Raw genomic sequence first — 27,617 nt, 5'->3', positions numbered from 1 at the left:
ATTCGATTTTTTTCATCTGTATTCCTATGTTACTTAGAGAAATAAAAAAATTGCACAGATCCTTCCACATGACAGTTTTCATGTTTTTAAAATGAACTAGAAAAATACATGATAATTATTGGTAACTATGAACCAACAACCTATTATGCATTCCATAATTTTTTTTTTTTTTTTTTTCTTTTTTTTTTTTTTTTGAGACAGGGTCTCACTCTGGAGTGCAGTGGCCTGATCTCAGCTCACTGCAACCACTGCCTCCTCCTGGGTTCAAGCAATTCTCATGCCTCAGCTTCCCAAGCTGGGACTACAGGCGTGTGCCACTATGCCCGGCTAATTTTGGCATTTTTAGTAGAGATGAGTTTTCACCATGTTGCCAGGTTGGTTTCAAACTCCTGACCTCAAGAAATCTGCCTGCCTCAGCCTCCCAAAGTGCTGGGATTACAGATGTTGAGCCACTGCATCTAGCCTCATTCCTTAATTTTTAAAAATTCACATATAATGTTTCCATTGCAATTCTTCCCTCCATAAAGACTGACCATATCTCCAGATTCTCTTGGACTCCAGCCCATCATCTTTTACTAGCTCAACATGTAACAATTACTTTAAGACTATAAATTTTCAGGCTGGGTGCGGTGGCTCAAGCCTGTAATCCCAGCACTTTGGGAGGCCGAGGCGGGCAGATCGTGAGGTCAGGAGTTTGAGACAACCTGGCCAATATGGTGAAACCCTGTCTCTACTAAAAACACAAAAATAGCCGGGCGTGGTGTGGAGGTGGGCGCCTGTAATCCCAGCTACTCAGGAGGCTGAGGCAGGAGAATTGCTTGAACCCAGGAGGCAGAGGTTGTATTGAGTCAGAGATCGCGCTGTTGCACTCCAACCTGGGCGACAGAGTGAGACTCCGACTCAGAAAAAAAAAAAGAGTATAAATTTTCTACTACTCAAATTCATATTTTATTATTTTTAAAAAATATTGAGCTACCCTTTATTATGTCCATATTTCTGTCAATGACATCATTCTCACACTTTATTCTAAGATTCTTCATATAGGCAGAGCTGATAAGTCATTAAATTTTGTCATTTTTTAATTTTTATTTTTTTGAGACAGGGTCTCGCTCTGTCACCAGGCTGGAGTGCAGCGGTGCGATCTCGGCTCACTGCAACCTCTGCCTCCCAGGTTCAAACAATTCTCTGCCTCAGCCTTCCAAGTAGCTGAGATTACAGGCACCTGCCACCATGCCCAGCTAATTTCTTTCTTTTTCTTTTTTTTTTTTTTTTTTTGTATTTTTAGTAGAGACAGGGTTTCACCATCTTGGCCAGGCTGGTCTTGAACTCCTGACCGTGTGATCCACCCGCCTCGGCCTCCCAAAGTGCTGGGATTACAGGCGCGAGCCACCATGCTCAGCCATCAATTATTTTATGACCAGCATAAAACACACCCTTATCACTTATGCCCTAACTTCCTGTAAGAGTTTCTTCAATGATCTCCTAACCCTGTCAGTCCTCATACTACATACAATTGACAGACTTCTGTCTAGAATGTTCCCTCCATACTTCTCTGCTTTTGAAGACCACATGCTCTCTCACTCTTCTGGTGTTTTTTTCATTGCACTTAACACAACATGATACATTATCTATACATGTATTTGTCTGACTCACTTCCTATCCTCACACTAGATGGAAAATTCCAGACAGCGGGGACTTTGTCTTGTTCACTGCAGTATCCCACTGCTTAGAAAAGTACAAGTTGAAGGCTCAATAAATAATTTTTGAATGAATGAATAATTTAATTCACTAATTCAACAAATTTATATATTAGGCACTTACATAATAGAGAAATTGTGAATGAAGCAATGAATAACCTAATACAGTTGTGATCAGAAAAGAAGAAAGAAGAAACACTAAGGAAGGTCTCTAAATCCAAACTTGGTAAATCAGGGGTTTTCTGAACAGAAGAAGTGACTTCTAAGTTCTTGATGTCACTTGAGAGATGAGTAAGAAACAGCCAGCTGAAGGATGGAAAGGAAACAGCATGAAATCTGATCAAGGTATGCAAGGGTCAGGGGTAGTGAATGAATAGCATATGCAAAAACCTGAAAAATGTTCCATATGATTTGAGTGTAGAACAAGAGAAGGTGAGGCCAGAGAGGTAAGCAAAAGGGCTTGGCAGTCATGTTAAAGAGTTCTGAATTTACCCTAAAAGCTACCAGAAAGCACTGAAGGGTTTTCAGCAGTATAACACTATGAACACTATCAGACCATCACCCAGAGGAACACCTGGCTGCAATATGAAGAGAGAAGTAAGGGAACAAGACAAGAAGTACTTGTACCCAGGAGTTCAAGACCACCCTGGGCAACATAGTGAAATCCCATCTCTATGAAAAACACAAAATTAGCCGGGCATGGTGGTGTGCACCTGTGGTCCCGGCTACTCAGGAGGCTGAGGTGGGAGCATCACTTGAGCCCAGGAGGTTGAAGCTGCAATGAGCTATGATTGCACCACTGCACTCCAGCCTGGGTAGCTAAGCAAGACCCTGTCTCCAAAAACAAAAACAAACAAACAAACAAAAGACAAAAAGCAGAGAGATGAGAGATGAGATGAAATGAATGATAGTTACCTAGTCTCAGAATGGAGTAAGAGAACATTCAGGAGGTAGGATCAATAGGACTTGCTGGCTACATAGACTCTTGGAGTGAAAGATAGGAAGAGTCAAGGGTGATGCTCAGGTTTCCAGCTTAGGCAGCCAAGTGGATAGTGGTCCTTTCACTGAGATAAAGCACATCCAATAAAAGGCAGATTTGATCAGATGACAAAGGAGTTCACAGAGATAAAGCGATAGATTACAGGTGCTGGTGAGACTTCCAAGTGAACAATGTAAGTAGGAGAATTGACACAAACGACTGAAGCTCAGGATGAAGATATAAATTTGGGAATCATTAACATATGGATGATAACTGAAGCCATGGGAATGAGTGAAATCACCCCTGGAGGGTTTACATACAAAAAGGAATGCATAGTATTCCCTGGGGAACCTCAACATTTTAAAAGACAGATAGAGAAAGAAGAACCTAAGAAGGGGATTGAGAAAAAAAAATATGGAGGAAAACCAAGAAAGTGCAGAGTCAAAGAATGAAAGCGAATGTTTCAGAAAGAGGGGTAGTCATATTGTTTAATGTTAAAGCAGGGCAAGAAATTTAAAGACTGCAACTTATCCATTCAGTTTAACAAGGAACATCAGCAATCCTGATAAGAACAGTTTCAGTGAGAACAAAAGCTATTATTTCAGAGATATAAACATACGAGTAAGAGGTAAAGCAGATAGTAAACACACACACAATGCCAAGAAGTTTGACTTTAACAAGAAAGGAACGAGAACAAACGCTAAAAGGGGAGCAGTGAGGTGGATAATTTTTTTTAAGATGGGGTGGATTTGAATACATTTAAATGCTTTGGGAAGAAGCCAGTTTAGAGACAGGTTGAAGATAAAAGGTAAGTGACATATTCCATTGGATGGGGTCTCTGAGAAGGAAGGAGGAAGTGTATCTGCAGAGTACACATGTTGGAATTAGCTTTAGGCCACCAGGAGATACCTTTAAGTTCAGTTCAGATGGGTAATATAAAAGCTACTCCCTAGTTTAAAAAGCTCTAAACGTTTCTTATGTTTAAAATTTAACACAAATGCCTCTAAATTTAAAATAAAATGCCCTTTTAAATTACTGAATTACTCCCCCCACCCCGCCCCACAAAAAAAAAAAAAAAAAGAACTAATAGTAGTCAAAGCTATAGGAAAAGAGTCCCCAACCCCCAGGCCACAGACAGGTAGCAGTCCGTGGCCTGTTAGGAGCTGGGCAGCACAGCAGGAGGTAAGCATTACCGCCTGGGCTCCACCTCCTGCCCAATCAGAGGCAGCATTAAATTCTCATGGGGCACGAACCCTATTGTGATCTGTGCATGTGAAGGATCTAGGTTGCATGCTCCTTATAAAAATCTAACGCCCAATGATCTGAAGTGGAATGGTTTCATCCCCAAACCACCCCCCACCCCTTCACCTGGTCCATGGAAAAATTGTCTTCCACAAAACCAGTCCCTGGTGCCAAAAAGGTTGGGGACTGCTGCTACAGAAGGTAGGCTGAAACTGGAAAGTATATAACTTCTTGATAGTCTTTTAATTTGGTACAACCCTTTGGAATCAATTTGCTGGTATGTATCAAAAATGTAAATATTCACACTAATTACATTTCTGGGAATCTAGCCCAAGGAAACATTATAAAATATTGTTACACAATATTTTTTACATTTTAAAAATATGTCCAGCATATGTTTCATGCCTTTTCTAAAGATTTTCTCAAGCCTCCTAGCAACAGTAACCTCACTTTTCTTAAACACCTATAGCACTTGCCTGTACTACTCTACTATTCCTTTGGCACTTTGTATATGGCATCTTCCCAACAGTACCCAGAGTAATATTTTTAAGTGTTATAGGACACATCCTCTATTTTCTCTGCCGAGGCAGTCAATTTTTCTGTCCAGAGCAAAGGAATATATCCACCATGAGACTCTGTGCTTTAGCTTATCTATTTGTCAATCATTAAGAACATTATAATGAGACTATACTAGAAATAACTGTTAGAGATTAGAAACAAGAAAATGTTGCTAGAATGCCTGAAATAGTAACCCTCTGGGTTTTAGCAGCTGAAAGTTGAACTATTTCATACACTTTTCATACACAGTGACTTTAAACGGCACATTTAAAAAATTTATCTTCAACCAGGAAAGTTTCTTCTAATACATTTTAAAACATTCCTTCTAAAAGAAAAGGCTGGCTTCTAGAGAAGTAGGTAAAGGAAAGTTTCATATCCTTGCAAGGAGAATTGGCAAAATGAAATAAAAGGAAAAAAATATCTAAGATCAAGTGGAAGATTCAAATCTGCTTCTTTACTGTTAAACAATTACTCCTACAAAAAAGTGAATATTCTGTAAGAAATGTAATTAATATTCAAAGACTGTCAAAAACACAAAAGCCTTTTATCCCTCTATAATCTAATAATTAAAAGGAAGAAGTAATAGTTCAAAGATGAAGCTTCTTTGGTTTGACGCTAAAAGACAAAAAGAAGGAATCAAGAGACCAGATAGTATCAAAGATGACAGCAGTAAAGAAATAAGAAACAGAAATGGTAGTTCTTCATATTATAAAGGGGGTAAACTAGGAAAGGCATTGTTACCAGCAAAAAATTACAACTCAATTACACTAAAAAGATCTTGAGATGTGTTTCATGCATCTAGCTGAATAATGATATTTCAGTGATTACTGTTTGGGATAATAGTCTGGTAATTGGCAGAGTTCCCTCCTCCCCACTACAGGGGTCTTTTTAATCTAAAGAAAAGACAAGCAATCATCAAATACACTGATGCTATATACAAAGATGGCTGGCTACTACCCTATTATAACCAGGTTTTACAAATTCCATCACTACCTTATAATTTTAATTATAGAAATCACTGAATTCTGTTTAATGCTTTTCTTTACATACCCTAATTTGCACTTTTAAAGTTAAGGCATTTTCAAGGAATCAATACATTAAAATTTCATAATTTATACATTTTATAGAATTCAAATTAGGCTGCCATATAAATGACCTGGGCATAGAATGTTGGTTATAAAAGACAGAATTATTATTTTTAATGATTGCTTCTCATCTAAATTAAACATTTCAGATCTTTTCACAGTAAAGCCTAGTTAATATTCAGAAGCCTAATCCTAGTTATAGGCTTCAAAATTCAACACTTTAAAAGGAATTACAATATCATTATCTTGAACATCTTATTAAAAGAATGTGATATAAAGAATAAAAACATTTATTTCTATGGAAACCTCAAAAATAGAAACCTCATTGTCTAATTCGTTTACTCTATGATAAAAATAACTCCTCCAATTGGAATATTTGGCAATTTATATTACCAACCGAATTCAATGAATCTAAGTAATGGGTAGCAAAATTGGAAGAATCATTTTTGCCTATGTATATTGTGCCAACGATCTCCTCAATTACAATAGCTGATTAGCAGTCATCTGCCATATGTATATCAAAATAGAATTAAAACTAACATCTTTCCTTTACTAACAAACTGAATCTAAACTGGAAAACTTGGGATAACAGATCATGATTTTTAAAACATTAACATGAAAATTGTCTTTTTACTATTTTCCCATATTCTGCCCAGTGCACAGTCCTATTGGTGAGACAGTGGTCAAATATTACCTCACTTCTTACACTGAAGATAAAGAAAGAGGAAAATCAACTAATGTCTTAGCACAATCAAAAGCATCCAGCAAAAATTGTCAGGTACCATAAGGATAAAGTAAAAAACAGCCAAAGCTTTTGGAGAAGTGGCCTGCTAAATAATTTTAAACACTTCCTGTCTATGCAAGCTAAAAGGAAGATTAAACCCTCAAAAGATCTGGGTTGAAATGACATAAGTTTTTTGGGGAGAGATGGAGGAGATGGAACTTAGGTTTTTGGACACATACCTTTCATTTGAGAATAATCTCATACACCATAATAAAAGAAGGAAAACTTAAAACTATTCAACATACCAAAGAACAAGGAGCAACTAGTCTGGTTATTTCAACTTTAAAACTGTAAGTTACCAGTATCTCTATAGCCAGATAAACACCCAGTAAAAAATTACCAGAGTTTTTTAAAACTGTGACTGAATTTAGGTGCAGAAAATAATTAAATTACTGTTAAAATGGACAGAATTTGCTAATCAGTTGATCTTTAAATAAAATATTTGGGTTTATAGACTATATTGAGAATGATTTGGCAAAGAAAAGATGAGGATCAAATCTATTAAATACTATCTGATCTCATAAAGAACTCAAATTTCCAATGTGGAATGATATTATTAATTAAAGATTACATTCCACCTTCTTAATCTTTCAGAATTTTTGAAGCAAATCTGTTTTACCCAATTACATACTTTCAAAATTTTCCATTAACAAATATCTTTGTGGGGAAATGATTTTTAAATCACCAAAAAGTCAAAGGACAAGATGTTCAAGACTTTAGATAGTATCTGAGAAAGAATACAACCAGGGAACGGCTTTATCAAGGTGGACAAAGTTCAGAATGCCAGAATTCCTTCCCTGTTGTAATGAATATACTGCAACTTCCTGTGGTTTTGTGACTATCACTGGGTGTGGTAGTAAAACAGAAGGGAAAAGCCTCACACAGAAAGCTGAATGGCCCAAAGAAAACCTAAGTGGTGACAAGAGGCTAAAGGCACATGCAGGTACGCATCTTTTATGTTGGATGTGATACACTTACATGGCCCCTGTTGAATCTCTTGGGGACCAACAGTAAAGCAAGTTTAGAACTTCAAATCTTGAGACATCTATAGCAAGATGCTGATCCAATGTGGCTCCAAATATCTTCTGTTTTCCTGGCTCACCTGAAGAGGAAAAAACACTACAGAGGATGTGGGAACTGAATTTCTTTATGTAGTTTCTTCTAGAGCAACTGTCTGAAAGTTTTGGCCCAATCCTTTATGAAGTCTGGAGATGAGACACTTGAAGGACTAGTGAAAAACAAAATTCAAATGAAAAGGTGGAGTGAGACATCTAAAAGGGGAATACGAGAGCAAAAGATAACCGTCGTAGGTAAATCAGTGTTTCTAATCCTTAGCTGGACTCAGGTGGGAGGAGGCAGAGAAAGGAGAGAAAAAAACGCACAGATGTTTCTCCCTCCACTCCCTCACCCCAATTGCTACTAAAAATTCATGAACTACCTAGGCTTTTTGACCACATTTAGGGAGTGAATAAGCAAGGTTACGTGGAAGGTTTAAGCATTTTGTCCAGTCTCCCTCCCCGGGCTATATGGCATTAATAGGCTGCAGGGAGGCCTTTCAGGTAATGCTTTTTTTCTAAGAAAAGATTCTAGTGGAATACAGCTTGAAGCAATAAAGAAAGAGAAAAATAAATTGAATTTGTACAAAAATGGAAGTCACAGGACAATATACCAGATTGACAAAGTTTATCTAATTCTGTTTTTCAAAAGGGGTGGGACAGATTTCACAAAATAAGAAATCAGAATAAAAAGTAGTCTTAGCTTCCAAATAATAGAAAATATTTTTAAACTAAGCAACACGAACTACATGCTTCATTCTTCTATGAAATATTATCCTTGGAAAGATAATCTTTAAAAAACTAAGATTAGCAGAACCAAGTCTGATGTATATTACCACACGAAAAGCATAAAAATTTAGTCCATATTATGAATTAGATTCATTCTTAATTGACTTATTAAATATTTTCTTAAAAATATTTTACCTAAATTTTGCATACTACAGCATTCATGTAATAGCCTAGGACATAAAACAATTTTCTTTCCAAATACACTCCATTTTAGCCAGAATTTATTTGAATTATGTCTGGTAAAAATACCAGCATTTTTCTGAAAAATAAGATTGGAGAAAGAATTAGATCCTTACCTGACGTGGCTGTTCATTCATTCGTTGAGGGTCTGATTTCACTTTATTACTAGGATGATTTGTGACTTTGGTTACCGGTTGTTTGAAAATTGATGCTGTTTGTCTAATTGGCAATGTTGTATTCAAGTCCGGTTTACCCTGTGAACATAAATTTATTTTTATTTAAAATTATATAAACACAAGCAGATGACTTCTTACAAATTCAATATCTATTACTTTAAATCAAATTATTCCAAACTTCTCAGTCTATCGCAGCATTTTAAATACTCTAAAGTACATTTGAAGCACCTAATACGTCACACATGCACGAAGTTTCCTCAAAATAAATGAAAAACTTTTTGTATACTTTTTTTTTTTCTTTTGAGACGGAATCTCGCTCTGTCGCTCATGCTGGAGTGCGGCTCACTGCGAGCTCCACCTCCCGGGTTTACTTACACCATTCTCCTGCCTCAGCCTCCCGAGTAGCTGGAAGTACAGGCGCCCGCCACCACGCCCAGCTAATTTTTTGTATTTTTAGTAGAGACGGGGTTTCACCGTGTCAGCCAGATGGTCTTGATCTCCTGACCTCGTGATCTGCCCGCCTCGGCCTCCCAAAGCACTGGGATTACAGGCATGAGCCACCGCGCCTGGCTAGCTTTTTGTATACTTTTAAGTGTAAGAAAATTCTCTCCATAAATTTCGTATCTGATTAGCAAGGTACTAGTGACTTTAAATGAACAAATATGTTTAAGGTTGGTTTATACAAAAAAAAAAAAAAAAAGAACTTGGGGTTTTGTTTGTTTGTTTAGGGACAGCGTCTCACTCTGTTGCCCAGACTGGCGCCCAGTGGCATGATCATGGCTCACGGCAGCCTCGACTTCTTGGGCTCAAGCAATCCTCCCACCTCAGCCTCCCGAGTAGATGGGACTATAGGCACGTGCCACCGCACACCAGGCTGTTTTTGTTTTTTTTTTTTGTAGAGATGGGGTCTCCCTACATTGCCAGGCTGATCTCAAACTCCTGGACTCAAACAATCTGCAGTCCTCAGACTCCCAAAGTGCTGGGATTACAGGTGTGAGCCACCACACCTGGCCAAGAACTTTAAGGATAACAATCAGGATAGCAACCATTTCTACATTCTGAGAATGGAGGGAAATATTGGCATACTTGGGCATTAAAATATAAACAACCTGATCAGCAATTAGGAGGCCAGACTTACATAAAACCACATAAATTAACCTCTTTTATATAAAAATAGGTAAGTAGAGATGGTAGTTCTAATTCCAGCAAACAGAACTCAATTTAGAAAAATGTGATGTGTTCCTTATTTTTAATATACAGTAGGTCTTTGAATAATGTCGTTTTGTTCAGTGTCATTTTGTTATAACAATGATGAGAAAAAAATAATCCTTTCCCAGCCTAAGCCCATCTGTGTGACGTTGGCATGTTCTCCCCAGGTCTGTTTGGGTTTTCTCTGTGTACTCCTGTTTCCTCCCACATCCCAAAGATGAGTGCACTTTAGGTTCAGTGGTGCATCCATATGGTCCCAGCCTGAGCAAGCGTGAGTGCAACCTGTGATGGGAAGGGGTCCTGTCCAGGGTGGGGTCCCCGCCTGGTACCCTGAGTTGCTGGGAGAGGCTCTGGCCACCCACGACCCTGAACTGGAATCAGTGGGTGAATAATAATCTTGTTTATATTAATCTTTCTTAAATGTGTGGAGAGCTCACATTAATTTCAGTGTTTATCATTAGAAGTGTTTTGGTCTTTATTTAGAAGTTTGGGATGTTTTGTGACCAGAAATATGCCACAGGAACTTAATTTTTGTTTATATCAATTAGCCTAGAGTAAATATGTTTCATTACAAATCATATGGCTAAAAGTCAGTTTCCGAGAACCTATCAACAACATTAAGTGAGGACTTACTGAATATTATATTTAATACTTTTAAAGGAGACTTAACACTGAAGCTTCGTAAAGCCACATAACTTATTTACCTAGTTTTAATCAATCAATCAATAAAATCTAAGATGTGTTCCAATGAGGTCAAAATGTGACCAGAATTGCTATTAAGTTAATTTGCAATATTCTTAACAAGAAAGAAAAGGGAGAAAACACAATTATTGTGTTTTCTGAGATTCTGGGAAAAAAGATGAAGTTACATATACCTGAAAACAAAATACAGCTGATATATTTTTGATATTTACAGGATATTTGATGAACTACTACCCCACATAGAAACTGTAGTGTCAACTTCCATGCTCCAAAACAGGGGTTCTCAAACCTGAGCATGCATCAGAATCACCCAGAGGGCTTGTTAAAACACAGATGACTGAGTCTCACCCCTGGCACTGGGCTTTCGGCAGGTCCGAGATAAGGCCTAGGACTTTGCATTTCTATTAAGGTCTCAGGTGTTATTGATGCTGCTATGCCCGGGACCACACCTGGAGAAGCACAGCTCTACAACAAAGATTGCAACTTGATCACAGGTGGATCAAGTCCAACCCAGAGATGAGTGTTCATTTTTTAGTGCCTTTAATAAATTAAGTCAGCACCTAAAAATCTAGAGTTTTCATATAAAATCCAGAATTCTAGCTTCTCTTAAAAACTGAAAGATCTAGAAATACTGGACTTGGTTTGGCAACAATAGGCTGTGACTGGTTAGAAATGGCTCTCCAGTAGTGGCCTCAGGGTCTCCTGTTGCAACATTCCTCAACAACTCATATTTGCATTACCTGTCTGGGCCCTATAGGCACTGAGTTTGTGACCTCTACTTGAAGAACATCAGCATGCCTAGAAAGATAAGCCTCACAATAATCTGACAACTATTACAATTACAGTATTCTTTAGATCCACTATTAAATGTGTCCTCACCTCTACACCTCCCCACACAACACAGCCCTCCTCTCTGTTTATATTGGGCAATCCTGTCATTCCTTTATCTCGTTTTTCCCACAGTGTCTCTGCTTACCTTTAAAAGATATACTCATCTTACATGACTCTAACAGTATTATTTCTAAGGTATTTAGCTTTATCTTTATGGATTGTCAAAAAATATATAAAATGTGCAAATTTGGCTGACAAGCTGCAAAGTAACCACTTAGGTTGCCAACTCTACAAAGTGTGAGGCTCAGGAGTATGCATTTTAAATACTCTCCTGGTCATTCTGTGATGCAAAGAAAGTTTGAACACCTCTGATATATGACATCTAGACCATTTGGAGGCCCTAAATGAAGTCATCCAACCTATTAATGACAACAGGCAATATTCAGTCCTTAAGCAGCTTCACACATAAATGTTTAGAGGGAGCTTCTTGTCACTAATTAGGTATAATCAATATGTATCACTAAATGATACCTTGTTTGGCTTTTAATGTTTTTGTTTTTGAGATGGAGTCTCGCTCTGTCGCCAGGCTGGAGTGCGGTGGCGCGATCTTGGCTCACTGCAACCTCCACCTCCTGGGTTCAAGCGATTCTCCTGCCTCAGCCTCCTGAGTAGCTGGGACTACAGGTATGCACCACCACACCCAGCTAATTTTTGTATTTTTAGTAGAGACAGGGTTTCACCATGTTGGCCAGCATGGTCTTGATCTCTTGACCTCATGATCTGCTTGCCTGAGCCTCCCAAAGTGCTGGGATTACAGATGTGAGCCACTGCGCCTGGACTTTGTTCTTAATAAAGAATGATATACTCTGCTGGTATTAGAACAAAGGTGGCATCACGTGTCTACTCAGTAGACACACAGAAGTATTTGCAACTGTCTGCATGAGTAAACATATTCAAACCTGTGAGATTCTCATTGTTACCAAGGATGACTGGAGGCAGCAGGAACTACTCTAAACTGTTTTAAACTATGAATCCTGAATCCATGAAGACTGGAAGGAAGCATGGAATATGTCAAACTATTGATGCTATTGATGCTATACTGGTAAGATGGGCGTTTTTCCATTCACTTATGTTTCTGTGCAATAAAAAAAAAATTAAAAGAAAAGCCTGGCTAAAATACTTAAGATATACAACTAACTTCCATTGTCTAATGAGACAGTTCATTCCCCACTGGTACAGAATGAGACATTATTCAAAATATGCTGCATTATTCTTCACTCAATCTTATTTTGGTTTTTAGGATTTTTTCTCCTTTTAACTGGCCTAGAAGCTCTGACAACAGAAAGAATGTCTTTAATTTGGTTTTCTAAAACAGTATCACATGAAGCTGAGTAATCTGTAAAGCTGGACTAACTAGTTTTCCCAGAAACCGTCAATTCTATTACCTCTATCCTGAGGACTGCCCTGAGTCACTATTAATTTATGCCCAGTTGTGTGTCTTTTTCTACAGTTTAGTTTAGAATCTAAAGGACCAATCTACCATCAACTTTGGAGTTAAAAGCCAGACACTTTTTTATGGGACAAGATTAAAGCTTTTATGTATACGCAATCTTCTTATAACTTCAATATAAGAAAAAGTGAAGCGGAAATTCTTTGTTACAAAATTAAACTGGCAAACACATTCTAATATCAGAACTAAGTTTCCAACTTTTGAAAAATCTATGTACAGACTAGTCCTCAAATCAAAATGTAATAAATTTTATAATGTGTATATTAGGCTGAAAGTATTGTTCTTGAGGATCTATTTTATCCCCCTAGTTGCAGGGAGGAACATAAAATAAATCTTTATTTTTAAAAATTTTACTTCCTCTTTCCAGTAAGTATCTGAGATATATCATTTGTACATTCCCAAAGGACAAAATATACAAAAATTAATTTTTAAAAACAGAAAATCAAGGACAAGGAAAAAACAGATATCTGTTTGAAAAGATCAGTAGTGATACTAGAGCTGAGCATCAAATGTGGATCTGAATTTTCAAGGGGCCTGGGCAGAGAGAGAAACATTCAATTACACAGATATCATGGTCAGAAAGGAGGACGCATACCAAGTAATGAGGAAAACAAAAAATGTCCAGGTATTAACTCTAGAAGAAAATGGATAAAGGCACTAAACTTCACAACAAATATTAAGCAGATTTCAAATGTTTTTTTCTTTTTTAGTGACTTTCCATAAAAACCAAGAACATAAGACTTAAAGGACAACTCAGTAAAGGTGCCTAATTATTGGCACCTAGGGCCTAATTATTGTATAATCTTCCAGTGATCTCACGTGATTAAGGATACAAGAGAATAAAGAGGCATATGAAGAACATGTATCATAAGCCAGTGGTTGTCAAAAAATTTTGTATTTCTGCCCCTTATGAGAAATTTGAAAATATATATACCCCACCTGCATTTTAAAGTCAGCAAGAATATTTCATATTTTAATGTAATCAGTTGCGAAGGATGCACTTACCAGAAGTAATTTAAATGCTAATACTTTAATAATGCACTGTTACATCTAACAGAATCTAAATGTACCCACCATTACCTATTGATATATGAACAAACTCTTCAATGGTTATAAATTTTCATTCCCTTTGCTCTTTGAATAATTCCATTTCCAAAGTTATTTCCTATTTTAAACTTGATAATCTTTCACTGATCATTTATATATCATGAAATTATTTCACTTTCTGTGACCATAAAGCTCTTAGTGATAAAACAACAAATTTCTTCTGGTTTATTACAATTATTAGTATATATGTGACCAAAATAAAGTATTACAATTTTTAGTACATAATTATATATATAGAAATTTATTGTGTATATATATATATATATGTAGCTTAATGAAAATAATTTTTTAAACAATTTTATATTCTCAAGTGTGTATTACTAATTGCTAGAATGGGACAAGCTATAGCATCAATTCTATTCCTAGTGTCCCTTTTTCATAAATGTAGCACTGAGAAATGTTGTTCACATAAATGAGTAGATAGAATGAATTTTATTCCAAGTCATTCAAATTCTCTGAACTCCTTTTGAGTTACATGATAGAATGTAACAGTGAACCATCAAAAAAATTAAAAAATCAGTCAACATCTACATAAAGTCCTCTAAATTTTGTTAAAAGCAAATAATTGTACTTGTGGAAAGAACTGACTGTTCCTGAGTCATTCGTGTTCTCAATCCAGTATCTCATACTGTCCCTTTATGATATCAAACATTTTGTACCATGGTAATATTGCATACAAGTGAGAAGTATGCTGTTCTGTAAAATGGGAGGTTGACTATAAAGGAGAATTACAGAAAAAATAATGTGTACTTCTATCACAGGTTACATTCTCAGATCAATTGAAGGAAACAGTGTACATGGAATTTAAAGATATCAAAATGGATTCCTTTAAAGCCATCGACGTCTATGAATATCATGTAAAGCCTCCACACAGCATAGTTTGAACACCAGGGACTTATACTATACAATATTGTAAATACCACTTTTTTTCAGTATGACTTTGAAATAAAGCTTTATGACAGTTCAAATTGTACATATTCTAGGGTACAAGTCTAGCTCATTTTATCTTTAAAATTCACACAAATTTTGCACTTTACCTTAAACATTAGCCATGTTTAAGGTAAAAATGTTGCTCTACCTACCCAAAATGTTCAAATAAAACTGACACTTCCAAGTATTATTCAAGTGTCATTTTAATTCTGTGGTTTTTGCATACACGCACACACTCCCCCAAAAGATACTCCAATTTGAGAAGCAAAGACTGTATCTCTAAGGTCGGTTTCCTCATCTGTAAATGAGAATAATAATAGCTACTGCATAAGATTCTTATAAAAATCAAATGAGATAATGCATGTTATGCTGCTGCTGCTACAAATGCAGCTTTCATTCAGTTGATCATTGAACAAATATTGAGTGCCTACTATGTGCCAGGCACTGACTGGACCATCTATATATAGTCATTTAAAAAAAGAAAAAAATTCAGCCTTTAATAAAACAAGTTTATAGTTTATAATATAGTCATGTTGGTACAAATTCTAAATAAATAGCAGTTATTTCTTTAACCTAAACAGGTTATTGAACATGCTATTAAAATTTAGAAATTTAACCTGTTAAAGTTTTCCCAGAAATAAAGGTATCCCCTGGTTCAAACAAAGGTGTGCCTGAGTGATACCTTTAGGTCAAATCAAGGCTATTCTCAAAAAGTAATTGGAGATTTGCTCGAGAATATATACAGTAGTCCATAGTGAATGTCTTTCCACAAAATCAAATGCCAACAATGGAAAGTGCCTTACAATTCTTCATAAGTTTTTAATATAATTCACATACCATAAAACTCATCATTTTAAAATGTACAATTTAGTGGTTTCTAGTATATTCACTAATTTATGCAATTTCATAGGTTTTTACAAAAAGTAAAGAAAAAATTATCTGGTACCCATGATGTTTATGCAGAAAATCTACTTAATCTAATATCCTATGTGGGGAACAAGATTTTTTTAAAGGAGATCAATGGCATATTAAAATATTAATAGGATGGATGGACTATACTTTGAGCTCATTAAAAAGGACTACACCTGTTCACAGAAGGATGATTACAACTCATCAATGAAACAAGTTTTGAAGAGTTCTGCTTGAAAAATAACTTACTGGAGCTTTAGTTAATGTAAGATCATTAACAGACATCACCAAAAATGCCAGAGAGTTTCAACCAGATATCCTAGAACAGTCCTACTCAAACTCAGACAGTTATTATATGGAATTAATCATCTCCTTTACTTCTCAGTTGGCATTAGCTATGTACACATACTGGGAGAACTATGGAAATAGTGACACAAATGGTTTTCTGTAGGGCTTAATTCTATTGCCAACCTGGAGCCTACAAGTTAGCTTAACTCTTCAGGACCTACAAAAGTTTTGTTAACACCTGGGCATACTAAACAAAGCTTGTTAAAGCCATATCATGGAAAACTCTGTTTCCGAATCTACCTTCATGATTATCACTATAGCCAAGTCCAGGCCCTCTCAAAAAGTTCTATCACACTCAGACACATTTGAAGCACTAGTTTATAATATAATAAAGCTGGTATCATACTGAACAAATCATTCTCATCAGCAAGCCCATTTGCTAACATGGCTAACATTCTTTTGTTCACTCTTTGCTTCCTAGCAATCTCTATCCAATCAATATCTACATGACTCAAATTAGCCAAAAGGATGGAACAGTACTATTATTAATAGCTAATAACCTGATTATCTTCATTAGGTAAAGAATATCAGCTAAATATCCTTTATGTATTCACTCACTAAAAATATTTCTGTATTTGAGAAAAATTAGCTCTTTGAACAAGAGAACATGAATTAGTTCTACGGTCTTTTGCTACATGTTACCCTTTCTTCCTTTATTCATTCATTAAACCAGTACTGTCCAAGTCACCATCATCCCCACCTGGACAAATACAACAGCTTCCTAACCGGTCTCCGACTTTCACTTCTGTAACTCTGTTTTCCATACACAGTCAAAGCAGTCATACTTCTCCCTACATAAAACCCTCAGACAGCATTCTATACTATTCCTTATGCTGGCTGGCACAGCCCTATTACCAGGCTTGCCTGCTTTAACCTCACCTAGTAATACTCCTCCACTCACTAAGCTCCAGCAAACCTGGCCTTTTTGTCTTCACATGATGAGTGCATCCTTCCTTAGAGAATTTATACTGGCTACTCCCTCCATGGGGAAAGCTTCTCCTTCTGGTTTTTGTATAGCACCTCAAATGTTGAATATTTAAAATTGATTTTATTTACTCACATAAATTATTTCCCTAAAGTGACCTCAGTAAATGGCACCTCTGTCTACTCACTTAATCTAAAAACCAAGAACTCACCCTTAAGTACTCTTTTTCTGTTATGCTCTATACACAACTCATCAGCAAAACCAGTCAATTCTATTTTCAAAAGAGATTTAGAATCTGTCCACTTCTATCTCCACGGGCACGTGTCTAGAGCATCATCATTATCATCATCAGCAGCAGCAGCATCATCCTACAACAGCTACTTGCTCCTCAATTCCACTTTTGATTTCAGCATCCAATTAGTAGAAACCTGTATTCAACAGTGGCCCGCACTTATCCCTTGGAGGGACTTTAGGGCCTAGAAATGCTAGACTTATCACCTACGACCTATTCATTCCCCTTCCCTGTCCCCAACTTTATCTACAGAGACCAGAAAACACTCCGTTGAGCAAGACTTTAATAACTGACAAACAGGATATCAGTATCTTTGGCAACAATTTTACTTTCTCCATAGGTCAGGAATGTTGGTGGAATAAATGAAGTCTTTGTTTTCGGTTAGGATGGAGGAATCCTAGGAAGGTAGAAGCCAAGAGGCAGTTCTTACCACACTATAGGCCCTACCAGGAGCTGGTCATCAGAAGGGTCCTATCACAGGGCTCTGATTGTAATTAACTGGCCATGAAGTACCTCAGGCAGAAATAAGTCAGTCCAGTACGGCATTACTTCAATAACTGCAAAATCCATAGTCAAACAAATGCCTATTCTGAGCTGCAGCAAGTGACCTGGCTCTTCACCTACTCCCTCACATCTTCTGCCAAGCTCCTTCTCCTGCTTTTAAAAAAGTGGTTTTCAGTTACAGATTCCATTGAGAATTTGAGGAAAATAAGCTCTCTCTTGGAGAAATGTACACAAGGCTGGATGCTGTGGCTCACGCCTGTAATCCCAGCACTTTGGAAGCCAAGGCAGGTGGATCACTTGAGCTCAGGAGTTTGAGACCAGCCTATGCAACATGGTGAAATCCTGTCACCACAAAAAACACAAAACGTTAGCCAGGAGTGGTGGCCTGCGCCTGTAGTCCCAGCTACTCAGGAGGCTGAGATAGGAGGATCACCTGAGCCCAGGAGGTCAAGGCTGAGTGAGCTGTGATCGCACCACTGCACTTCCCCCTGGGCAAGAAAGTGAGACCCTGTCTCAACAATAAAATGTACACACACAAAAATTGCACACGATTCAAAGGTTCCTGGAGGTCTTTCTGAGGCATGGTCACCCAGATTAGCAACCTCTCTGCCTACTGGTTCCTTCCAAGCTGACCTCTTTAAACCTTTAAAGGAAAAATAACCATAACATTCTCTGATCATGCATTCTCTTCTGAATATTGTCTTCTCTCTTCCACTTCTCATTCAAGTTTGACAGTAGTCCAACCATTTTTGTGGAAAGGGGTAAAAATGCACGTATGTGTACATGTTCATAAATGCATATAAGCTCTAGCCAGACATACAAAAAGCCTCATTAACAAGTTTCCTCTAAAGAAGAGGACTGGGACTGAAAGACAGGAGAGAGGGAGACATTTTTCACTGAGTATCCTTTTCACTATGTGCCCAAATCACTTAACCAAATAATAAAATTTTAAAACATCTGAAAGAACAGGCACATTGTTTTTCTAGTCTCCCATTTCCCAGAAACTTTCTGGAATTCTAAATAGGACTTATTCTTTCTATCCATTGAAACTGGTAATGTAAAGTCACCAGTTGCTTCATAATTTAGAAATCCAATGGCTAGACAAGTCTTTATCCTCCCTGATCTCTAACAAAAGTCTTGTTTTCCAGGCTGTTGTAACACTACATTCTCTTGATTCTCCTATTTCTTTTCTGGAAGGTCCTCTTACTCTCTACAAGATTCATTTATTCATTTAATCCATGGGCCTACAGAGTGACAAGATACACTTCGTTTGTCCTTATTTTGGGCATTATCAATGACAAAAACACTGTCAAAGGAGTTTTCAAAGTGTGATCTGAGAATTCCTGGGGGTCTCCAAGATCATTTTGGAAGTCCAAGAAACAAAACTATTTTAACTCGATCTTCCCCACTCCACCCCCAAAACTTGCCCTTATTCCCCTATCCCCTGACTCCCTGCCCCAAGTGACCAAAGCCAGAATTGTTGCATGCATCAATTCTTTCTGTAACCATCAGGTACTTCTATCTAATTTCTCAAGTCTCACCTTTCCATACTTTCTGCCACAGGATTAATTCAGGCCATCTTTATTTTTCTAGACTTCAACAGCCCAACTATTCTCCCTACTTCTAGTTTCATCCCTTCCCAAATCCAGTCTCCATACTGTGCCCCATTCTATATACCCAAATCTGATTCTTATCATCACCACTAAGTTTCTCAAACTACACAGAAATTGCCACCAAGATAGATGAGCTCTCCACAAAATGTTTTATTATTGTTGAGGATAATTAAAACAAGTACTTTCTAGATCATGTGACTGAAAACCTAGCATACAGCCATATACCTATCCAAGTATGTGTTTATACTCACAATAACATACTACCACCTTAAACCAAGATCATTCATGAGAAATAAATAATGGCAGACTTAACACACAACTGATTCCACTCAAGAGAATATGATGTTCTTTATTTTCAAATGTATCCAATTTGGGTGAATAGAGAAATGTGATGAAAAAACTGAGCCTTTCCAAGATACCTGTAGTATTGTCAAGCAAAATAAAAAATAATTTGTTCCATACCATATTCATATTGTAAGCAATTTATAAAATATGTCATATGTCACATTAAATTAATGTTAGGGAATTGAATTTTATTAGTTTTGTAGATTTAATTTATAAAACATTTGATGTTAAGACCTAGAAACACAAATTCAGTATGTTTATACATCTAAAACACTAAAATAAACTTCCAGTGACAAACCAAGCTACTTGAAGTTCTCTAAACATATCTTGCACTTAGAATCACTGTATTCTTACACTTAGAATCACTGTATTCTTCTTTATCCTAGAGTGTCTCCAATTAAATTTTAATATCATCTTGCCTCTCCTCCCAGTTCCCTGCTAAAAATGTTGACAGTCACATCTATGAAACCCCGCAACATCTCCTCTTTGAAAAACCAAACATAAATGCCTAAACAATATTTAGCTTTTGAAGCAAAGGTTTGGTTTTTGTTTGCATATTGAGAGGCAAAGCTCTGGAGCCGTGCTGTTTGACACTGACTAGGTACATCCGGCTATTTAATTTTAAAGTAAAACTAAAAATTGAGTTATTCAGTCAGACTAGCCACATGTCAAGCACTCAACAGTCACCTGTGGCTGAAAAGAGTCCCGTCATCACAGAATGTTCCCCTGGATATGCTGCTCTGTAACTTTTCCCTTTAAGGTCTGAGAAACCTGCTCATGACTTCAAATACAAACTGTGCCGATGACTTCCAAATCTTTCTCTAGTCTTTTTCCATTAACCTAATGGAGTATCTTCAGTAACCTTCTTGATATTTCAACAATGTCAGGTGAAGAGATGGAGGTGGTGGTTGGAAATAATTATGGCAGTCAAGAAAATCAATAAGATATAATGTAATCAAGAATGGAATCGATTTTCAGGGTAAGGTTAAGATTGAGTTTGAGATATCTGAAATAGGTACTGCAAAAATTGTAGTAGAGACTAAAAACAATGCCCCCTTCACCCTACTCTCCCATCCTAAAAGAATTTAAAACCACTCTGCAGAGTTCTTAAAAAGATATCTTTCTGGCCGGGCGCAGTGGCTCACACCTGTAATCCCAGCACTTTGGCAGGTCAAGGCAGGCGGATCACGAGGTCAGGAATGGAGACCATCCTGGCTAACACGGTGAAACCCTGTCTCTACTAAAAATACAAAAAATTAGCCAGGCGTGGTGGCGGGCACCTGTATTCCCAGCTACTCGGAAGGCTGAGGCAGGAGAATGGCATGAACCTGGGAGGCAGAGCTTGCAGTGAACGAGAGGGTGCCACTGCACTCCAGCCTGGGTGACAGAGCGAGACTCCGTCTCAAAAAAAAAAAAAAAAAAAAAAAAAGACATCTTTCCAATCATACCTAAAGATATTATTCATCACCAGTAATTCACCTCTGATGTGGAAAATATGTTAAAATCATAGCTTATAATTACTTAAATTATAATTTAGCCTGTTTCAAAGTTTATTTTGTCAATTAAAGCTCTAATTCTTTCAAGATAAGAGTTTAAAAAACAGAACGTGCTGGGCATGGTGTCTCACGCCTGTAATCCCAGCACTTTGGGAGGCCGAGATGGGTAGATCACCTGAGGTCAGGAGTTCGAGACCAGCCTGGCCAACATTACAAAACCCCATCTCTACTAAAAATACAAAAATTAGCTGGGCGTGGTGGTTGGTGCCTGTAATCCCAGCTACTCGGGAGGCTGAGGAAGAGAGAATCGCTTGAACTTGGGAGGCAGAGGTTGCAGTGAGCCAAAATCATCCCATTGCACTCCAGCCTGGGCAACAGAGCGAGACTCTGTCTCAAAACAAAACAAAACAAACACAACAATGTACTGAAGCCAGATTTACAACCACTCTTACCTCAGATTTCTATTAATTACTTTAAAGCTCTTAGCTTTCTTTACACTGTACTATCATAAAAAAGACATAATACAGTTATTACTTAACTAGCCACAAATACATTTTCTGCTTTATAGAGCTACCTAATATGTTGTTGGTGTTACTTTCAAAGAGAACTTATTTTTTAAAATGCAAAGCTCCACTTTCTGACCATCTAAATAAAATCACATGCAAAAAGACCATGCCTCCAAAAATTCATGCAGAAAGCTTCAGAAAACAATGAAAATGAAAGGCATTTCCAAAATAATGTATAGTATATTTATTTATTTAATAAACATTAATTACGACTATACACTTCTGAAATGAGGTGGATGGTAAATCAAATAAACATAAAGCAATATTTATTAAGTACCTACAGTGTGCTAGGCTTTGGCTACATAGACAAAAACAAAAACAGGCATGGTCCTTGCCCTCATGGAGCTCACAGTCTAGCTAAAGCAGACAAACAAGTCACAAACACAATGGCAAAGCACCAGGGAAGCATTATGGAGGAAAGGATTGGTTCTGCCTGGAGTATGCAGGGAAGGCTTCCCAGAGATGGAGACAACGGAGCTGGGTCTTGGACGAGTAGGAGTTCACCAGATGAAGGGGAAAGGGGTAAGCACATTCCAAGCAGAGCAAACAGCGCATGAGCAAGCAGAGTCTTGAAAGCACATGCCATGGTGCAGGACGATGAGCGTTCCAGCGCAGCTAGAGCAGAAAGGTGCACACAAACTGAAGAGATGAATTAGTGTTTGGTTTTTGATGAAACGTTAAGTGTCAGAAAAATAAATCTGCACATTACACTTAACGTAACTAAACTGTGGTTCTGGTACAGAACAGTAATCTGAAAGTACTCTTCATTTCATAAATACTGAAGCCCCTTTCATAGGTACCCAGCACTGTGTTTTAAGATGGCAATTTTAGAAACATAAACCTGAATTTTCCTCTGTACATTTAAGAAGCAAAGTAACCCCAGAATAAAGGTTTCCTGAAGCTGAAATCACAGTGATTTATACACACACAAGATCCTAACTTTTGCTAACTTGGGCTCCCCGTCTACTGCTATTCTTACCTTTCTTAACATCTTCATAATGACCAACTCAAATCCACCCCATAGTTAAGGAATATAGAGGCAATTTAGCCTTCTCTTCCACTCTGCCTCTCTAAACAAAGGACCTGCCAATGTCCCTATGAAAACCAATGCAAGGTATTATGCTATGAAGAAACAATGCATTTTGACCTCTGTATCAATTATTAGAAATTATATTACTGTAAACTGCAAAAATTTAAGCTGAATTTCGAATGAAGACAGGTATGAAGCAGAGACCCCATGCCCCTCAGAAAATGTAAAATGACAAGAGGGAAGAGAGCTTGGGTCAGAAAGTTTCCAACACTGGCCACGAGGCAACACTGTTCACTGAGGTGGCTTAGTGCTCAGGAAAGGGGGTGGCTTACGGAAAGAGCAGTGTGGAAAGCAAAGGAATTAACGTGGGTCAAATTTACTTTGCTAGATGTTCTAAAAAATTCCCATTTACTCCTCACAACAATGTGAAGGGAAAATTTTCTTTCTTTAATTTTACAAATGAGAAACTGAAGGCCCTTGGAGTCTAAGAAAGTTTCTCATGACTGCATCAGCTAGTAAGTAGCAGAGCCAGTTCACCAAGTCATGCCTTCCTGGGTCCAAAGCCCTTCTTACTCCACTACGCTGCCTAAAATGCCTACGGTTCCTAAAATGAGCCCACTGGGACTTACGGGATTACATGAGCCCCATTAGTCCCACACATCAGTCACATCTTAAGAAAGAGAGCCCCTGCTTCTCCCTCCACTATTTTCACTGTCACTGTGAAGACAATGGTGGTAGCAATACACATACACACAGATCCCTGAAGTTTAGAGGAAGAAAAACTAAGAAAAAATAGTCACATAGGTTTAGTTGTCCTCAGGGAAAAAGCAGCTTTCTTTGTAAAGATATTGGATTCTTTAACACAATTAAATTAGTACAGGCTTAAGTATACCTCATCTGAAATGCCTGTGACCAGAAGAGTTTCAGATTTCAGATATTTTCAGATTTGGAATGTTCAAACTGTATCGTAATTCAAATGAGATTTGCTTCAATTGCTATACAATAAACTATCAACCAAACAGCTCGATAAAGCTAAGAGCTAACGGAAAAATATCCAAACATAGTATTAGAATATTATTCCAAAAACTCATTATCTTCAACATCATCAAAGGTCAAAAAAAACCCAAAAACAAAACACTGCCCTTTCTCAAAACCTGAACCTGAAAATCAATACGTAATTATAAACTATAAGATAAAGATACCTGCCACATTAAAATGTTGCCACTTTTTGGACAACAGGAACGATTTTGAGGGAAAAAGGAAAAAAAGCAGACAATTAACACTAAAGAAACCTTTTGTAAACAGCCCCAGTGGGTCAGAAAGTGTGACGTTCACTGACCTAGAGAGATACTGAAATGCTATTTTCTACTGTGCACAATTTACTTATGCTCTCTCTTGCTGGGACAGGGTGGGCAGGGTACAGGGACATGCATGGGACATTTGGACAACCAAAATTCCAGTGACTATGATGTGAGATACTTTTTGGACAGCTTTCGAAGTAGCATATACATGCGATAAGTAAATTAACCAACCTTATTTTGATTGAGAGGATCGTTTCGCAGTCTCTGTTTGTTCTTCTGTAATTTACTAGGCATCATCTTTCCAGTTCTGAAGTCAAAACTGCTGAGATCAACAGTATTTCCCAGGTACCTTGCCAACTGAGGCTTGCTTCTGAACTTCTTACCACTTGGACTAAAAGAAAGATAAGGTTAATTGAATAAAAGGCAACAATATTTACTCTAGGTCTCTACATAAGCCTTTTCTTCATGTCTTCCTCTACCCTCAATTGATACCCCATTCTATTGTACATATTTTTAAAGAAATGTTAAAGTTCTGCTAGGCATGGTGGTTCATGCCTGTAATCCCAGCACTTTGGGAGGCAGAGGCGGGTGGATCACCTGAGGTCAGGAGTTCAAGACCAGTCTGGCCAACATGGTGAAACGCCGTCTCTGCTAAAAAAAAAAAAAAAAAATACAAAAAATTAGCCGGGCGTGGTGGTGGGCGCCTGTAATCCCAGCTATTCGGGAAGCTGATGCAGGAGAATCGTTTGAACCCAGGAGGCAGAGGTTGCAGTGAGCCAAGATCGTGCCACTGTACTCTAGCCTGGACAACCAGAGCAAAACTCTGTCTCAAAAAAAAAAAAAAAGTTAAAGTTTTACAGGGAACTCCGTAACTTCCCTGTAAGAAGAGATCACGTGTCACCTAATATAACGCTCCCCTAGGTAGTCCACTAGAACACATAACATGTTGCCACAGCCTATCCCACAGGTCACTCAGCAACTACTGCGAGAACCTAAATCCAAACTTCATGCACAGCATAACAGGCATACTAAAAATGTCTTCAATCTCACAAACTTCCTTTCCAAATTGATTTTGAAATGCTTTTTTTCCCTGCAAGTATTACATATACAACTATGCCAGCAATAATCAGAAAAAAACTTGATAACAAATTAATCTGAAGTCAGCAACCCTTGTTTAAAACACACACACACACACACACACACACACAAATATGTGGAATCTATATCATATTTGGGCTCATAACACTCACAATAAAAAAATTCTTAAATCTTGACAATATTTAAATGCTAATACTACTGAAATGAGAAAACTAGAGCAAATATTTGTGAATGTGCTTGTACCATGCTGACATGAGTCTTGTTAGCCAAACTCCTCCCTTAGGGAAGCACATGAAGAATAATTTACTTCTGGTAAGTAATACCGCCAAAGCTGGAAAGTTACAAAAATGCCAGAATTATATGGAGGACTAGTCTTTCCCAAAAACATTTTTTCCTGTGTGGCATTAATCTGTAAGAAATTTTTTTATAGGAATAATGCCCCAAAGTCTCACCTAATAAATTTTCTGAACGAAATAAATGTGCTAGAACAAAGTCAGTGTGGTATGTCACAAGAAAATTGTGAGAATTCTAGAATACTTCTCAAAGAAGTCAATGTGTCACATTTAGAACTTAACCTTGCACCAAGTGACCACAATAAAAGAAAAATAACTCATAAGAAGATAAAAGGAAAAAGGCTGAGAGATCAAGCAATAAATATTATCTTGGAACAAGAAAACTTCTCTCTGGGTCAAATCCATAGCAATACACCCCTGACTTGTCACAAACTCTTTGATAGTCTGTCCCAACACACTTCAAGACAACTGAAGATCCTATCGACATTCTTTTTCCACAACCACATGACTTAAGTACTCCTGAAACACAATTCAAGGTATAGAGTTCAGCAGGCAGATGAAGATAACAACCGGTAACAACAAGAACAATACAAGAAAGCACCAGAGGAGAGAGTACGGGATCCCACACAAGCAAAGCTCAACTCCAACTCTAACCTGGATTTCCAGAATACTCAGTATCACAAAATAAAACAGCAAGTCACTCGCAATATTGTCCAAAACTTGAATCATCTCTGCCCACCACACAACACAGTTCCACCCCCAAAACCTGATCTTCTATACTCCACACCTGTGTCAGCAGCACTGCTGTCCACTTAGCACTTCATTCTCCAAGCTAGAAGGCCACATTACAATCCTTCAGCACCCCCATGTCTCAGTCACACATCCAGTACCAAGTTCTAAACGTTCAGGTTCCTCAATGTTGACAAAAAAGCTTCACCTCCTTAATAAGCCATCAAAAGCTTTACATCTGTTATATTTTCTTTCCAGACTCTTTTCCCACCAGTCTTGGTGGCCTACATTCCAAACTCTAAATCACCAAAATATGCCATATACCTTTGAATCTTCCAGTCATGTCTTTGCAGATGGAAGGATGAGCACAGAAACATCCTGCCTATCAAAAGGCTATTAAATCCTCCAAGTCCGGCTAAAATGTGCTCCACTTCCACTAGGAAGTCTTCTGAGATTCTCCAATTCAAGTCAGAAATAATCTACTACTACCCGAAATTCTATTTTCATTACAATAATTCCTATATATTTCCTTGCTGAGTCAAACAACAATGCCACTTTTAAACTTCAAACACCATTAAAGGCTAGCACTGAACAAGGTAACTTTCTGAGAGCAAAAAACCTTATCAGTTCAATACTAAATGATGTGGTTTTTGCAGACACAATGAGATAAATACTATCGCTTATTTAAGTTATATGGCATACAATTTTTAAAACTAAGCTAGAAAACATTTTCATTAATGTGTTTTACCACATAAGAAATAAAGTATTATACTTTGTCATTATACTAATGACCTAAATTAATATGAAAAACTAGTAAAGATTACTCTGCTATTATGTCACTTATAAAAAGCTGCAATAGCCGGGCATGGTGGCTCACGCCTGTAATCCCAGCACTCTGGGAGGCCAAGGCAGGCGGATCACGAGGTCAGGAGATCAAGATCATCCTGGCTAACACGGTGAAACCCTGTCTCTACTAAAAATACAAAAAAATTAGCAGGGCGTGGTGGCGGGCGCCTGTGGTCCCAGCTACTCAGGAGGCTGAAGCAGGAAAATAGCGTAAACCCGCAAGGCGGGGCTTGTAGTGAGCCAAGATCGCGCCACTGCACTCCAGCCTGGGCAACAGAGCGAGACTCCATCTCAAAAAAAAAAAAAAAAAAAGCTGCAATAGCCATATGGTCCTTATTATCAGATACTCAAGTTATTGGTAAACAAGATTCTGATAAACTAGTTAACATACCACAAAAAATGAATAAACAAAATCTCTCCACAAAATAAAATGACAATTCCGTGGCCAGGCACGGTGGCTCATGCTTGTAATCCCAGCACTTTGGGAG

The 27,617-nt window shown here is 37.6% G+C and overlaps 1 protein-coding gene across 2 annotated transcripts in view; it reads right to left on the bottom strand.

Annotated features, from left to right (window-relative positions):
• MBD2 (methyl-CpG binding domain protein 2) overlaps positions 1-27,617 on the bottom strand; it is a 70,683-nt gene that overhangs the window by 26,242 nt on the left and 16,824 nt on the right. The window contains exons 2-3 of one of the 2 annotated variants that reach the window (XM_050767888.1): positions 24,395-24,554; positions 8,486-8,623 (exon numbers count right to left, since the gene is read on the bottom strand). In XM_050767888.1, the coding sequence (XP_050623845.1) occupies positions 8,486-8,623; positions 24,395-24,554 (298 nt within the window). Of the gene's footprint in view, positions 1-8,485; positions 22,448-24,394; positions 24,555-27,617 lie in introns of those variants that run through there. The other variant, XM_050767889.1, reaches the window with a different exon arrangement.

Source organism: Macaca thibetana, chromosome 18 (genome assembly GCF_024542745.1).
Source record: "Macaca thibetana thibetana isolate TM-01 chromosome 18, ASM2454274v1, whole genome shotgun sequence".
In the NCBI taxonomy this organism is placed as follows: domain Eukaryota; kingdom Metazoa; phylum Chordata; class Mammalia; order Primates; family Cercopithecidae; genus Macaca; species Macaca thibetana.
This window is presented reverse-complemented; position numbering and strand designations above follow the sequence as displayed.